Genomic DNA, 17,239 nt, shown 5'->3' with positions numbered 1-17,239 from the left:
AGGTCCCTGCAGCCCCCAGCGATTACTGAACTGGATGCTGGCCTTGGCCTGCCAGCAGGGGCACCTGGCAGTGGTGAAACTCCTGGTCCTGACGCACGGGGCCGACCCAGAGAGCTATGCAGTCAGGAAGAATGAGTTCCCTGTCATCGTGCGCCTGCCACTCTACGCGGCCATCAAGTCAGGTGGGTCCCCAGTCAGTCCGCCCATGAAAACCATCACCCTGTCAAGATGTGGGCCCATCCTTCACACTCAACTTCTGCTCTCCAATGGCCTTTGTGGAGGTTTTTGCAACTCCATTCTTTGCTTTTTCAAAAGGTCTGCCTCTCTCCTCCTTCCCCCTACTCACTCCTGCAAGGGGATTTCAGTGACAGGGGCCAACCGTGGCAAAGGGACCATCTTAGGAGGCACTTCAAAGGGCAAAGCCCCACAAAAGTTCTGTCACTAACAGGAACCTTCCAGCGTCAAGGGAGGTAATAGAGAAGTTCAACAGCACCAGTGCCCTTTTCATTTTCATTTCACATGTGAGTGTCTGCCCTTTTGGACAACTGTGACACACCCTGCATCCCAATGCCCTTAGCTCTCCACTTTCTGTCCTTTAGGGAATGAAGACATTGCCATATTCCTGCTTCGGCATGGGGCCTTTTTCTGTTCCTACATCTTACTGGACAGTCCTGACCCCAGCAAATATCTCCTCAGGAAGTATTTCGTCGAAGCAAGTGCCTTGCCTAGCAGTTGTCCAGGAAAAATGGTGAGTAGTCACTGTCTGTGGATGAATGAATAAAGAAGAGGTGGTGTATATATACAGTGGAACATTTTTCAGCCATGAGAAAGAAGTACATCCTTCCATTTGCAACAACATGGATGGACTTTGAGGACATTATGCTGAGTGAAAGAGGTCAGACAGAGAAAGACAAATACTGTATGTTTTCACTTACATGTGGAATCTAAAAAAGGCAAACCATAGAAACAGAGTAGATGGTTTGCCAGCACCTGGGGGATGGGGCAAATGGGGAGATGTTGGTCATATAGCCGAAGTGTTGGTCACTTCAGCTATAAGTTCCAGAGATCTAATGTGCAGCACTGATTACAGCTAATAGCACTGTATTATATATGTGAAAGTTTCCAAGAGAATAAAGCTTAAATGTTCTCACCACAAAAATGAAATAGTAATTAGGTGACATAGTACAGGTGTTAGCTAAGGCTACAGGCGGTAATCATTCTGCAGTATGTAAATGTATCAAATCAACAGGTCATACATCTTAGCTTATACAATGTCGTATGTCAATTATTGCTCCATAAAACTGGGGAAAAAACACATACAGGAATTAGTTCTAGTTAGTTTACCATTTTAATAACAAAAATAATATTGCATTGTTTACATTATCTTCGACTTGACTTTTTAAATTTAGCACTCTATCACTGACTCCCCCTAGATCAGTCAATGTGGCTACATCTCATTCTTTTAAATACGTGCCTTAAATCTAGAGTGAATGTAGCTTAGTTGACTCAGCCCTTTTCCTGCTGGTGGACATTTGGATTATTTCTGGTTTCACACTTTCACCAGCTTTACATGGGGATATCTATCCCCATACTTTGGCCAGCACTAGATGTCCAGGAGCCTTTTAATTTTCATCACTCTGATGGGTAAAAATGGAATCTCCATGTTTTAATGTCCACATTTCTATTCTTAATAATATTGAGCATCTTTTCATATCATCATCAATTATTTGCATTTCCCTTTATGAGTTGCCTGTTACAGTTTGTTGATTATTTTTCTCAAGGATTACTCACCTTTTCCTTCTCATTTTGGAGAGGCTTTTTGTATGTTAGAGATTTTAAGCCTTTGTTTATCATACATGTTGCCAATATTTTTCCCAATCCATTATCTGTCTTCTGTCTGTTATCTTTTGAGATAACAAAGATATAAGAATATATAATCAAATATGTTTGTTTTTTCCTTTATGGCGTTTGGGTTATATAAGAAAGTCATTTCACCCTCGATTTTATATAAATATTCTCCTAGAGTCTTTTATACTATTTTTACTCTTTTATTTTTTATATTTTAAGCTTTAATTTTTCTTGTATTTATTTGTATATGTGGTTTGAGGGAGGGAATCTAGCATTCCTCTCTTCTAGGTGGATGATCAGTTATTCCAGCACAATTTTTAAAATAAACTTTGATTTTCCCTCTGAATTGAAATGTCACTAATGCCATTTCCCCCAATATATACCTATATACATTTTGGGATTCTCTGCACTGGTCCACTATTAATCTGTTTCTGTTCAAATGCTATACTGTTTTGATTATAGGCATTTCATTTAAACCTTACAACCTGTTAATGCAAGTTTTCTACTCTTTATTTGCTTTTTTCAAAAATATCTTGACTGTTATCAGACATTCGTTTTTCCATTTTGTGCATTTCCTATGGTGACTCCCATGGCAATTTGTGCTGCGTTTATGTTCTTTGATGGGATTTTATAATTTTCCTCATAAAGATTTCCTGAACCTATTTTGTTTATTTATTATTGTTTTTGCCACTGTTTGAATGGAATATATATAATTCTTACCCATTTCCAGCCTAATGTTGCTGGTACGAAGGAAAGCTCTTCTGTTTATTTGTTTTACCCAGTCCCCTTACCAACTTGTCTTACTAATTCTAGTTTTTAGAGGAGTTCCTTGAAACTTTTAGGTATATTATCAAGTCATCTGCAAATTTAAAGCAGGTTTGTCTTGTCTTTTCTAATATTTATTTAACTTACTTTATTTCATGGCTTACTGATTATCAGCAGAAATGTCAAAAGTTGAATCATCTGAAAAGAGCAGATGTATCTCTCTTGTTCCTGTTTTTAAAAGTCTTGGCATCAGCAGTTTATGGTCATTTGCTGTAGATTTTTGGTAAATAGACTTGTTATATTTAGGTAGTTTCCATGTATTCCTTTTTGCTTAGGATTTTTATTAGGAAATGTTGCTGAATTTTGTTGGATCTCGTTTTAGCAGCTATGGATATATTCACATAGCTTTTCTACTTTAATTTGTTTATGTAATGAATGATGATGATAGATATTGACCCAATATTGAAATCTTGTAATAATGCTAATTGGTGTTTTTATGGCTGGATTTGACCTATTGATATTTTATTTACAGTTTTTGCATCTATATTTATAGGTGAATTGATCTATAATTTTCTATTTTTATTATCTTTATGAGATTTTAGTATAAGACTATGTTAGCTTTATAGAATGACTTAGGGAACTTCCCATTTTATTACAATCTGGAGAAGTCTCATAGGAGTTATTTATTGTTAAAGATTGATTAGATAAAGCAGGTCTTTGTTTGGGGACTTCTTTTGAAGTCATTGATCAGTTCAGGTTGTCTGCTTTTGCTTATGTGCAGTTCAAGAGGTAATATTTTGGTAGAAAATCATCCATTTCCGTTAGATTTTTAAATTTGCCATCATAGTGTGTTACATTTACCTTTTCTGGTAATTCTTTTCTTCTATATTTGTAGCTATTATATTCCCATTTATGATGTTGAACAGTTTTACTTTTTCTCTTTTGAATTTAATCAGACCAGCCAGGGATTTATATATTCTAGTTGTCCTACCAAGGACCTAGATTTTCTTTATTTTTTTATGATTTATTTTGTTTGTTCCTTCATTCATTTTGGCTTTTATCTGTACTGAAATCTTCTTGATATCTTCTCTGAGTGTTTGGTTGATGGTGTTGTGGTCAAGATTAGGCTCTGGCAAGAGACTTCCTGGCTCTAATCTGGGCTCCAGGCCTCACTGCTCTAGGACCTCCATCTGGTTACTTACATCTCTGGGGCTTGGTTTCCTCATCTACTGATTTTTATCTAGTTCTTCATATAATTCTAGAAGTTTATGCTTCATACCCCTGGTTTATGGCTTTATGACCCATTTTAACGTATTTCATTATATCAAATATCTGCCTTAATCCTGTTGATGCTTCTATCCTTAAAATTGGGTTTGTCTGCTCTTCACACAGCCACACTGCTCTTTTTTCTTTGCATCAACCTTGTTTAAGTTTCCCCAGCCTTTATTTTCAGTTTTTGTTTTGTCTTAGGTGTATTTTTTGTAACAGTATTGAGTTTTTAATCCCATCCGAGACTGTGTCTTTTGAAAGAGGAACACACCCAACTCACATTTGTGTGGGACCTGTCATATTAGTTTATCCCTCCCATCTTTTTGATTATATGTATTGCTATTTCCTTTTTACTTTTTTCTTATCATTGCTGGTTTCCTAGTTTCTAGAGAACACTGATATTCTATTTTCCATAACTTGTTAGCTCTCTGTGCCTTGGCTGGTCTCAGTTATAAACAGAGTTAATCATTGTATCTACCTTGGAGGCCAGGTGTGCACTTAGCACAGGGCCTGGAACATAATAAGAGCTCAATAAACATTAAACATCAGCTTCATGTTGCAAAAGGAAATAAATAGTGATCATCTAACCCTTACATGTGTGTGGTTTTCAGTGTTTTTCCCAGCACTTTCTTTTCATATTTGATCCATACAACACTTTAGTAAGAATTGCAAGAAATATAATCTGTTTACCAGATGAAAGTATTGAGGTTTAGAGATATTCTGTTACTTGTCCAAGAACAGAAAATATTAAACAGTGATACTCAGACCAGAACCTGAGCCTTCTTAACTTGGGGATTTTCTCATTTCATGATTCCTGAACTGTACCTCCCAGGTCTTTCATGTAGATCAGTGGTTCTAACACTTTTCTGTAATTGGAATTCCTGGGGCTTTTTAAAAATTCTGATGCACAGGCCATACCATACACTAACTAAATCTGAATCTCTGGGATGGGACCCAAATCAGTAGTTTTAAAAACTCCCCAGATGATTCTAATGTGTACCCAGTGACTTGCATTTTCTTGGCTTAAGGTTAAAAGCAGAAATGGTTGACATCTGTGTCTGTGATCTTTTCTATGGGTAACTCCTGCTAATTTGCCAAGATAGGGATAGAGCATGGAAGTGATTATTGCATTCTGCAAAGGAGAAGACAAAGAAAAGACAATGTTGCTTTTCTTCTCCTTTGCCCTTTTGGGTAGAATCGGAAGAGGAAATGAAATTACAGTGCATCCTGAGTCATAAGGACTCCTTGGGCTTCCCCAATGCAGGTGGTATTTTTTTTTTTTATTCAAGTGAATTTCAGACTCAAGGGCCTTTGCAGTGTGTGCATCCAGCCAGTGTGTCTGGCTGCCATGATCTCTAACCTGTGACAACACTTTCCTTCTGTGCTGCCAGCAGAAGAGAGGGGGTTAGCGCGGAGGGGTCCAGTGTCAGGAACGATGACTCAGAAACCAGAGGTAAGTGCTTCGACCTTCCCAGGTGTGCAGTGGAGTTGAGCTGGCATTTTTTGTTCAGAATATTAGACAAGGGCAGGCACTGAAAGGGTGCTTTGCTACCATGTGTACACAGCCTGAAAACTCCCTTGCCTGCTGGCATTCATGGCAGTGACCTTGCTGAAGCAGTCATCTTGTTTTTTTCTGTATTTGTGTTCAGCCTCCCCCACTAGCTAGTTGATATTTTTTTAATGTAATTGCTGCCTCTGTGGAAGCCACGGCCAGTCAAGGTTCACCACGCCTCTGTGTCAGGCACAGCCTAGTTCTCAGGCTTCCAGAACCTGCCTCTGCTGGCAAACGGGGAATGGCTGAGAAGCCCACGTTGATTTTCCACTGGCAGCGGGCGGGCTGCTCAGTTAGGTTTTGATGGTGTTTGGAAAGGAAAGTCTGAGAGCCCACACCACATGGTCTGGACACTTTTAAAAGAGCAAAAGCAAAGCCAAGTCAGACCTGGCCAAAGCCGTTCCTGGCTCTGGCTCATGGGTGCCCTTCTGGAAAATCGCCAAACCTTTGCCTGAATGTTTAATGAGTCGGCCTGTGTTCCTGGTGACTGTCCTGTCAGTGTTTGCTTTGTTGCCATGAGAAATAACACTCTGATGTTGGCACACCCGGGAAGGAGCAGGAAAACAGAAACGCCAGGAGAGGCCTAAGCAGGGCCTGGACTAACCACGGTGTTTGTCCCATTCAGCAGTTAGAGAGGGCTGGGCCGGAGGGCACGCTGGGCTGTTCTGAGTATAGGAGTAAGTCCACAAGAGCTGAAATTGATTCTGAAACTATGCAGTTGGGGAATTATTAATTTTCTTTACAAGTCCCTAATGATTTCAAATCTGGCAGCAAACCTAGAGAGGATCACTTATTACTACTACTATTGTCATTTTTGGGTCAGCTCTGGCTTATGATGTACCTTAAACATTCCTAGTGACTGGCCATTCAGATGCCTGTATCTGTGCCCCAGCATAAACATCCTGGCTGCACATTCTGGGAGCTGAAGCAGCCCTTCTCCATCAGAGTGATCTGGTGGGTCTGAGGATTTGTATACATGGGATACTCAGAAAGGGCAGGCTGCAGCAAGTGTGGCTGCTCAGCCTTTGCTAGGGCCTTCATGAGCAGCTCACCAAGGGCTACTGACACTGTGAGCACTAAGGCTTCTGGGAAACATCCTTGCCCAAGGTTAGGCCTAGTGTTTGGTCCAAGAGTCTTATTCAAGAAATTTACACTTTCCAGAGCATTTCTACATCTGCACCTCGCACCTTCTCAGCTCCTCACGTCCTCCTCACAGCAGGTAGTACTGTCTCACAGAGCAGATGTAAGTCTCTGGGGCAGTAGGGGCCCCGGCAGGTGAGAGGCAGACTGGGAGCAGCCTGATTGCCTGTGGTTCGGCCTTTTCACCGCTGGCTTGTGTGAAGGGAAGAGCCTTCACCTGCCCTCTGAGAGTTATGAGATCAAACTCAGAATTATTATGGGCCTCATCCATCAGTTCCACTTTTCCTGTGCCCTGAAATTTAGCCAATTATCCTACTGTTTTCTCTAGTTTCCAAATACCAAATCTTTCCCCACTCTCATGCCTCATTCATACGCTTTCTCTATGGAATAGACTCGCCACTGTGACGTTGTCCACATGGTGAGTGCTTCCTAGAACTTGAGAACAGATAGTGAGGGTCACAGGGTAGAACAGCTGAGCAGGTGCACTGTGTAACCGTTCAGGTTCCTGGTGGCCTGTCCCACTAGATCATCAAACATAATACAAAACAGCAGTTATACAAGCCACTTACATTTAGCTTACAATGAGAAAATGATTCATAGAGATGCAGAAATACTAAAACTATTGTTTGAACTTATGTGACAAGCTAGAAAACACAATAAGGAAAGAATAAGAAAACATTATCAAATGTCATTGGAACTACTGGATATCAGCATAGACAAGTACATTCATAATGATATGAATAAATTCCAGACAGGTAAGAGTTAAGCACTGGAAATTTATCAGACTATACTTTCAAAAAACACATTTATTCCAGTTATAGAAGAAAATGATTCCATTTCAAAATTTTAAAGATATATAAAGATGTATAAAGACATATAGTCACAAATAAGATAAATGATATATATATATAAATTAGTTATTTATAATAAAATATAACTTTACTATAGTATACTAATATAGTAAAATATAATTTTTAAAGAAATTTAAAAAAGAAAAACATTAGCAGATACTTGAGAAAAAAGAATTGACAGAAAGTGAAATCCAAAAAACACCATTGACGCAATTACATGTCAGTTGATAATTGAGTTTAATTCAGTCAGTGTTTATATATCACCTACTAGTTGCTTGGGACTCAGCAGTGCCCAAGCCAGAGCCATGACCCTTGCTGTCACATTGCTCACAAATGCCCTTGGGTAAGAAGTTAAGAGAAACGAACAGTTAATTTACACATGAGAAAACACAGATAGTAAATCATGGCATGGAAACATATACAATCTTATTGGCAATTACAGAAATTCAAATTAAAATGACTTGAAAGTACCATCACATACCTATTAAACTCGCAAAAATAAATATAAATGCTGAGTAAGGCACTTGGCAGCGTCAAAGAGAAAGGGACACCAAAGCCTTGCTGCTGGCACTATAAATTGGTTCCGTATGTGTGGAAAGTAATTGGCGTCATGTGACAAAAGCTATAAAACTCTTTTCTCCCAGAGAACAGCTCTGAATTTGGTATTTCCTTTCTGAAAGATACCTCTAGGATGTAACTCAAAAGAAAAAAAACGTAATTGCCACAACTGTACTCAAAGCACTGCTGTCTATAAGAGAAACTAGGAGAACAAAACCCAAATGTCCAGCAGCAGGGGGAACTCTACTGGCCATGAATACCCACAGGGTGGACACCACACAACAGGGACAAGAGTGTCTGTCTCCTCATGCTCAGCACAGCGCTGCTCCTGGACACCAGCATTACCTCCACACCTCAGCCATACGCCACGTCCTCAGGAAAGCCTGCCCCAGCCCACAGGCCGGGTCACGTCCCCCTTTCCATCTCTTAGAGCTTCCTGCCATTTTATTCAGAGCACTTAACAAAGTTTGGGGTTGTCTCTTCTGGTGACATTCTTGTTTAATGTCAATTCCCCCATTTGACTGGAAGCTTCGTGAAAGCAGGGATTTGTCCAGCTTTGCTCACCCTGTGTTTGCCCCTCAGTGCAGGGCCTGGAACAGGATGAGGAGTTGGTTGCTTGGATGGATGGATGGATGGATGGATGGATGAATGGATGGAAAATGGGTGTGTGGGTGGACGGATGGATGGATACCTGGATGGATGCATGGATGAATAGGTGAATAGATGGATGGATAAAATTTTATATATGTAGTAAACTCCCATTTACATAGGACTTCATGGCTAACAAAGTACTTTGCCAAATATTCTACTTTAATCTTCTATACAAGTCTGTGAGGTAGAAATTTTTGTCTTTATTTAAAAGTTGAGGAAACGGAGTTCTCTCAACAGTAAGTTGAATGCTTAGTAACTGCAGAGATAGTATTTTTATTTCTTGTTTTTTTCTCTCTCTTGCATATTGCTATTGGCAAAATTCTTGAGTTGGAAGGGAGATTTTTTTGGGTAAGTTTCCTATTTTTCAAAGGAATGACTGAAATACTACATGGAAAAAAGCACAATGTTGATTTAAAACAAACCTTGTTTATCTATTTTTAAGAATTTTAGCGAAGAAAAAGTGATAAATTTTATTTACTATGTTTTGGCATTCAGATGATTAAAAGAGGGCCACTTTTCTTTAACAAAATGTGCTGGAGGTTTTCCATAAGTTACCACCAACAGTGCTATTTTCTTGGTATAGATCCTCCTTGGTTGCAGAACTGAAACCTTTGAGTTTACTTGTTGATTTCCATTAGAGAAGATTTTGTTACAGTTTTTGTATCCATGTGTGTGCATGCAGTTGGCTAGAATTTTAATGGCTTTTGCAAAGTAATTGGTTTTACTCATAAAATCAAGTGAGTCTTCTGTTAAGTAACCATGTATGTAACACAGAGACTATTTGTTCTTTGAAGATTGGATTGAAAAAGAATTATATTGAATTAGGAGCCTTTGGAGAGTGATTCTTTAGTTTCCTTATTTGTTTGTCTCATATACATTATTTTGTTTTTTCTCTTATTGTGTCACTTTGAGAATTTTTTATTTTGGAATTAAATTTTGCATTTCAACATCATTATATGGTTTGTTAGCTCTGGCTGAGGATAGCTCCCACAACTTAAACATTGTTTTTCAGCAGTTGTTAGATTGTCATTTTCATTCTTAGATTATTAAGGTACTTTTATTTTTAGTCAATTGATTATCAATTTTATTATTTTCCAACAACTCTAGAATTGGTTTTATTTACCAACTTCCTAGTTTTTACTTCATTTTGTTTTTTCTATTTTTAATCTAATTTTGTTTTCATTTCCCTGCTTTCTTTTAGCTTTCCATTCTAAGCAGGGCAGAGCTAGTTTATCATGCTTCACTTTTTCCTTTTTGTAACTGTGATCAGAGTTGTTTGTTTTTTCCCCATTACTTGTGATGTTTTTGTTGTTCTAAAAATATATTCTACTGTTGTGAATTGGTTTTCTCTCCTACCCAAACATTATTTGAAAGGGCATTTTTAATGGCCAAATAATTGGACACTTTTTAATTCTGCTTTCATCATTGGTCTCTACCTTTACTTTGCCTTTGTCCAGGCATAAGATATGTAGGAGGCTTGCCCTTTCCCCCCCTTTTTCTCCTTTTACTTTTGCTTCTTACACAGAATGTAATCAATTTATGTGCAAGTTCATACTGATTTGAAAACAGAATTCGTTCTCCTGTCCCCTAGTATTTGGTCATCTCCCATTCTTATTGTAGTGTCCTCCATTCATTTTTTGCATATTTGACCTATCATATCCTGCTAATATTTTTCTTGAATTTTCATGGGTTTGTTTTTTACAAATTTGTCCTGGGTTGGAACACAAAGATTTAGCATAGTTGTATTTTGGGGGTTGTGGTTAAGTGTCTTTATCATTATTGAGTCACCTTGGTTATCTCTCCTAATGCCTTTGAAATCATGTCAGCTATTCCATGGCCATGTGAATGAACATGATGCCTGGTAGGAAGGGACCAGACAGAACATTAGGCACCTGAATCGTGATCCTGGTTCTGTTACCTTCAAACAGGTCACCTCACTGAGGCTCTTTATGTGCAAATTGTGCTTACAGGGTTACTGTGAGGGTCATTTGAAAAAGTTCTGTGCATGCATTGCAAAGAGTCACCAGGAAGGTATTATCATGTGATCACAGCTCAACTTCCAGAAGGTTCCCCTACAGGGTTCAGGTTTGAGTGTGCCCTTGGAGGCAACAGACTGTTCCATGTTGACTATTTAAAATGCCATTGTAGGTTTGCTTGTAAGTTATTTTTGTACTTACATTTCTCATTGATCTGGCTTCCTTGGTTATGTTTCCCTTTTTGTTTGTTTGTTTGAAATTATATTGGTAGCTAACCACTACTAATTCTGACATTTATAATATTTTTAGCAGGCAGGCTTTTGTCAGAACTGATTTCATTTTTTTCCTCTCACTAAGTCGTTTAATTTAATTTAATTTAAGTCGTTTAAGTGAGTCATTTAATTTATCTTCCTTCTGAGTTTAGAAGGAAGGCTGTCCTCCCCTTTCTCTTTTCCTCTCCCTTCTCTTACTCCCTTTAGTATCCTCAGGTCATTTTCAAAATTCTCCTTTTACACCATAGAGTCCTCCCAGGCTTTTCCCTAAGTTAATGACTGGTTTTACTGTCCTTTTCCCACCTTTTTATTATGTTTCTAATCTGCTTATCTTAAGAGACATCCTTCTGGCTTTCAAGAAACTCTGCCTCTTTCATTTCCTTTCTTAATCTGTGGGCTTCTGTTGATGGAATGTTCCGGATTCTCGGGTCTTGACTTCTCCAATTGTCACTTGACTTGTTACCATCTGTATCAGTGCCACCATAACAAAGTACCAAACACTGATTGATTTAAAATAACCGGAATGTATTGTCTCGAGTTCTGGAGGCTGGAGTCTGACATCAGGGTGTTGGCAGGGCCGTGCTCCCTGTCACAGTTGCAGTGGAGGACCCCTCCCTGCTGCTTCCTAGTGTCTGGTGGCTGCTGGCAGTCCTCAGTGTTCCTTGGCTTGTAGACCCATCACTCCAGCCACATGCCATCCTCCCTGTGTCTTCTCATCATCTTCCCTCTGCACATGTCTGCCTCTGTGTCTAATCTCCCCTTTCCATAAGGACACCACTCATACTGGATGAGGGCCCACCCTAATGACCTCATTTTAACTTGATTACCTCTATAAAGACCCTGTTTCCAAATAAGCTCAAATAAGCTTTTTCTCAGGGATTTTTTTTACTAGGGATTCAACATATCTTTTTCAGGGACACAGTTCAGCCCACGACACCATCCTTATGGCTGTCTCTCCATTGCCCTTGGCCTCGTTCGCCCGCCATGGCCACCTCATGTGCACAGGCAGATGGCCAGTCAAGGTCCAGGCTCCTTCTCATCCTTTCACTTTCAATGCCCCCTCCCTCCTGAGAGCCTGTCCCTGCCAGGGTGCAGGGACTTGAGCAGTAGGCGTTTGGAAGCCTTGCATGGAGGGTTCTCCAGGGCCGAGGATGTGGGGCATAGTCCTCGTTTGCCATGGCCCTCATCAGCACAGGGAGACTGGGCCAGAGTTGCCGTCTCTAGCGTGCTGATCCCCCGTCCAGCTGACTCCACCTCACTTAGAGCCTCCTCTGACAGTCTGGGCTCCCAAAAGACACTTGTAGGCTTGAAATTTACCCCAACTTGTTGGCATTCATGCACAGATCCCCTTCTGCACAGTCACTGATATCACTCAGGTGGCCTGGGATATGTCTTCATATTCTGCAACTGGCTCTGCTGCTCTGAGCGCCTTCATTTTTAGAGTTTCTTTTGGCCTGTTCTTCAGACCTTTTAGTGAGTCTGTTCCTTTCAGATTAGACCTGTTGGTTTTGCACTCCTCCGGATGTCTGGTGCCCTGACTGTTCCTTCACGTGTCAGAAGGTGGCTCTTGTCTTCCTGGCTGGTTCAACAAGGAACCACCACCCAGGAATCTGCTTACCCACAAAAAGAAAGTTTTGGGTTTTATGTAGACCAAGGGTTCATTAATACATTTTAGAACATTCTATGTATTTCTCCCCCGTTTTAACACGTGTGCCTTGACTGGAAAGACTAATTCCACTGACTGCCTTTTTTGTGTCATGCTGTGCTATGATTGAGCTCTCGTCTGTCCCCTCAAGGGACAGTGAGATGGAAACACAGGGAGAAGAGATGGAGATTCTGCTTTGTGGGCTCAGTAGAGACCTAGTAAGGAGGCAGTGTTGGAACTTGCTCTTGTGGGTTCTCAAAATTGTGGAGGCACACCCACCCCCAGCACTGGGGCAGAGAACCCTTCTCTGTGCTCAGGGCCCAGTTGCCAGCCCCACAGCTCTCAAGGTTAAAGCCAGCCTAAAAACATTGTCAATTTCAGCCCTTCATGAACAATTATATTCTTCAACCATAAGGGTTGCACTGACATAAAAGCATGAGAGATGTCACTGTAGTCCACTGGCTCATTCACCGTGTTATTTTTGTATGGAAGCTTCAGGCAGCATTATATAAAGGCAGGTAATTGCCCTCCTGGACCACAGCTTCCATCACAGAACAAGGAGACCTTCGTATGCAGAGGTAACTCCAAACGTCACTTTCTGTAATGAGCCAAGTGCCCTAGTCCTTCTTGAACTGGTCCTGGTCACCACCACTGCCTTGGAAAGCAAGTTTCTTAAGTCATCATACAGTGTCTTCTGGGAAAGCAGTACTTCCTTCTGTTTGGCCCAAAATTGAAAGGGCTCATGCTTAAGGACCAACATGAGCATAGTCTCTGTTTCCTCCGGAGAGATATGCCTTAACCATGGCATTGTTGAATTTTGGGGATCTCCACAGCCAGCTGTCTTTGATTTTGCAGTTCAGCGTGCATGGATTTAATTATACAGTTGCTGGCTTCACCCCCTCAGAACCTGGTTTATTGTGATCCTGCCCGGACTAAACATAAATAAGTAATGAGGGCTTGCCCAGCTACATTTCCATGTCAGGTGTACCGTGCATCCTTTCGCCTTCCTTCTTCCTCTCTGCCACTTTGGAAACACTTGTGCACCCTATAATGTTTGTGCACCAAAAGGAAAGTAACTTGTATAAGTGAAAGTTTTCAGACTAACCCAAGACCAGGTAGAAATCCTACATGTTTTTCCAACCACCATCCAGCCCAGAAGTCTTTTCACAAGCATATCTGAATTCTGAGTGTGTCATCATGTTTTCTGACTTCTTGCTTTTTACTACTTCTCCCTGGGCTTGAGTTTCACAAATTTCAACCCTGCAGAAACTCTGGTGGGTGTAAGACCTAGAAAGAGCTCAGTTTTAGGAACTGGCAGCATCTGCTTCCTCCTCTTCCTCATGTCTAGAGAATTCAGTGCCACACACAGCCACTCTCTTGTTATTGATGATTTACTTCTGATAAATAGTACCTCCCAAAGAAGCATAGGAGGCTTCCCTGCAGGTGTTCTTTCCTGGCTTTCTGGTCAACATCACATACTCTTAGTCCTTGAAAGGTGACTAGATGCACGTTCAATACACACACAGCTCTTCCCTTCGAGACATAAACTCCCTGAGCCGGTTGCATCTGCAGCATCCATATCTTCAACCCCAGTGCCTGACAGGCTGGCGTGCACTTGGCCGTGCTCAAGTAAACGCTGCTGACTGTGAAGCAAGATGGCATCCTTGATACCTAACTGGGGGCTGTAACACAGACACTTACTGGGCGTGAAGAAGGTGGTCCTTGCCCCAGGGCTTTCAGGATTAGTAGGATTTAGATAGGAGGGAAGAGGGCTGTGAACTCCAGGGGAGAGAAAGCAGAGCAGGGAGCACCCTTTCCCCTTTGTCGTGGTAGCAGGACAGAGTGCAAAGGTGGAGGCCAGCCCGCCTGCAGAATCTGGGATCCTTGAGTGACCTCATGACACCCATGATCAAAAGGAGACCAGCTCTCTGGTGAAAACTTGCAAAACTCCCTTAGCTCCAGTCCCACCAACCTTGTGTCTCCTGCAGCCCCAGAGCACCCTGGCAGCCCTTTGGCACGTTGGCCAGTCAGGTACTGACAGTAAGTTCACTGTCAGGCCCCCACAGCCTTCCTATGAATTCCAGTCCACTTTCTGAGCCCTATGGTTCATTTATGAACAGGCAGTTTCTGTACTTTAGTTGGCAATTTCCCCTTGGTCTTGAATTCTCTGCTCTAGGAGTAGGCCCATTCCCCAGTTTCTTCTACCTAGAACAAATTATTAACCCCACCAGCCATCTGCCAAGAGGAGCACAGAGGGTGGGCAGAGGTCGTGGAGGAGACAGTGAGACAGAAATTTGGGAAGTGATTGGGGCAGATTGTGGAGGTGTGGGGCTGTCTGGGGAGGGAGTTCAGGTGTTCTGCTGCAGGCGGGCTGGGGTGCAGGAAGGCTGAGGGGTTTGAGTAGACCTTGGTATTTTAGGGTGATCGTTCTGGTTAGAGGTGTTAATAGATGGATTGCTGCTCCCAGGGGCTTGATTCTTTTCAGCACACAAACATTTATTGAGTGCCTGCTGCATGCTAGGCATGGTGCTGAGCTTCACACACAGTCAGACAAGGTGCAGCACTGGAGATGCATGCAGTCTGGGTTCTGGATAGCCACACTGCCTGCCGGGGCAGTGGAGACAGAGATGACCCTTGGGCTGACTTAGTGCAGCACGGAATCCACAGGCAGGTTCCTATAAGGGGAGTTGAGCCTGATAGCACCTGTGAAAGTACCCACCTCCACCTCGACTGGCCCAAGGCCCCACATGGGGTTAGTTAAGCAAACACAGGGCTCCAGTCTCCTGAGGCTGAGCCTCTGCTCCTTATGCAGTTCTAGGCTGCAGCTCCAGGGTCAGAGGACAAGAAGGAAATGCAGGAGGAAGATTGCCATTGTCAGGGCAGAACATCTCAGCTGATCCTCCAAAGATGTGCTGCAACTAGTTTACGTCACAATAGCAACCTGAATCTTTCCTGTTGTTTTATTTATTTTTGATGGCCCTTAGAGAGTTTTATTTATAGACACCTAAGGTTTGTTATTTAAAACCAAAACCAGCCTCCTTTTCATCTTGCATTTGACTGCCATTTCAGTTCAGGTCCAAACTATTTGATATTGAATGACAAGAATGGCCACACAGAGTGAGTAGAGAAAGTCAGACTGCAATCTGGACACCTTGGATTTATGTCCAGCTGTCTGGCCCTGGACCTGGGGCCTGGATATGTCTTTGAGAACCCAGGAAACGGAGGCAGCCAGACCCTTAGAGGGCCTTCTTTGACTTGGCATTGCAAAGACTGGCATGGCTCCTAGATTGGCTGTCATGATTACTCCAAGGCTTTCTGTGGGAAGCCATTGTCCTTCTCAAGAGTATAAGCCAGAAAGAATCCTGGGTCCAGAAGTGACCTAGATATCATCTGGTCCAAGCTGCTCATTTAACAGATTAGAACCAACAATAATAAGGTGAAGGGTGACACAACTATGAATTTTTATGGAAAGATTAGGAAGAAGCTGATGTGACTGGATTCAAGTTGGAGTCATCAGAATGCACTCATGTTAAATATAGGGTTGTGTTGGATCAATGGGCCAAGAATCAGTGACAGCCCAATAGCAATGAGCATACCCAACACCTAGATCTTGGTTTCTAAATAACATTTTCTGTTAAAGGGAATCAGGGCTGGTACTTGGAAAGGACCAGAGGAAACTTGAACATCTTATTTTATCAGGAAGTAAGGGAGTACCCAAAACTGATAGGGATATGTCAGAGGAACACAGGAGTCCCCTTGATGGGACTCCCAGTGGTCAAACTGGGGACTAACTGAGCATTGGAAGAAATAATGCTAATAATGAATTATAATACTTTGAATTTAAAAAGGATCTGTGAGTCCATAGTAATATTTAAACAGGTGGGAAGGGACATACTTCTGTACAGAAAAATGACAGGTAACAAATGTAGATGGAATGGTAGTTTTAGAAAAATTACCACCTTGTAACCACCAATGTACTAAGTGAGTAAGGCCCTAATCAACAATGGATGCTGAAATCACTGGGTAAACTGATGTAGGAACATAAAATATTCACAGATAGTCCCAGAATATCACCCCACAGATTGCTGATTAATCACAAAGAGTAAAATGGAACTTAACCAAGGGATCAGACCATTAGTGAAATAACCTGACATCAGGTGCCCTCTGGTGGAGTTCAATTGGTAGGACTCAACATTGTCTGAGATTTTTGCCAAAAATGCTTAACTTGAATCTAAACATTAGGAAACAACTCAGTAAATTCAGATTATGGAATATTCTAGAAGACAACTAGAATGACTTGAAAACTTACAATGCCAAAGTTGGAAAAGACATTAAAAGACATGAGGATTCTTCTAGATTAAAGAAAATAGAGACATGTCAACTAAATGCAATGTGTGATTCTTGATGGGATCCTGGATCAAGATACAAAATAGTTATAAAAGACATTTCTGGGGTATTTGGGAATATTTGAACATGGATTGTGGATTTGATAATGTATTGATTTCGTTTCTTGAAAATGATAAATATATGGTTGTCACGTAGGAAAATATTCTTGTTCTTCAGAGATACATGTTGTTGTAAAGTGCCATGATAGCTATAATTTACTTTCAAATGACTCAGCAGATAAATGAAAAGTGTGTGTGCTTGTATGTGTGTGTAGAGAAAAAGAAGAGAAAGCAGATGTGGCAACATATTAACAATTGGTGAGTCTA

General features: G+C 41.2%; 1 protein-coding gene across 3 annotated transcripts in view; it reads left to right on the top strand.

Moving 5' to 3' along the window:
- LRRK1 (leucine rich repeat kinase 1) overlaps positions 1-17,239 on the top strand; it is a 123,508-nt gene that overhangs the window by 55,080 nt on the left and 51,189 nt on the right. For all 3 annotated transcript variants that reach the window (XM_082617889.1, XM_082617891.1, XM_082617890.1), the window contains exons 5-6: positions 3-182; positions 600-748. In XM_082617889.1, the coding sequence (XP_082474015.1) occupies positions 3-182; positions 600-748 (329 nt within the window). The remainder of the gene's footprint in view (positions 1-2; positions 183-599; positions 749-17,239) is intronic.

This window comes from Mesoplodon mirus (assembly GCF_964341445.2).
Source record: "Mesoplodon mirus genome assembly, chromosome: 4".
In the NCBI taxonomy this organism is placed as follows: Eukaryota; Metazoa; Chordata; class Mammalia; order Artiodactyla; family Ziphiidae; genus Mesoplodon; species Mesoplodon mirus.
This window is presented reverse-complemented; position numbering and strand designations above follow the sequence as displayed.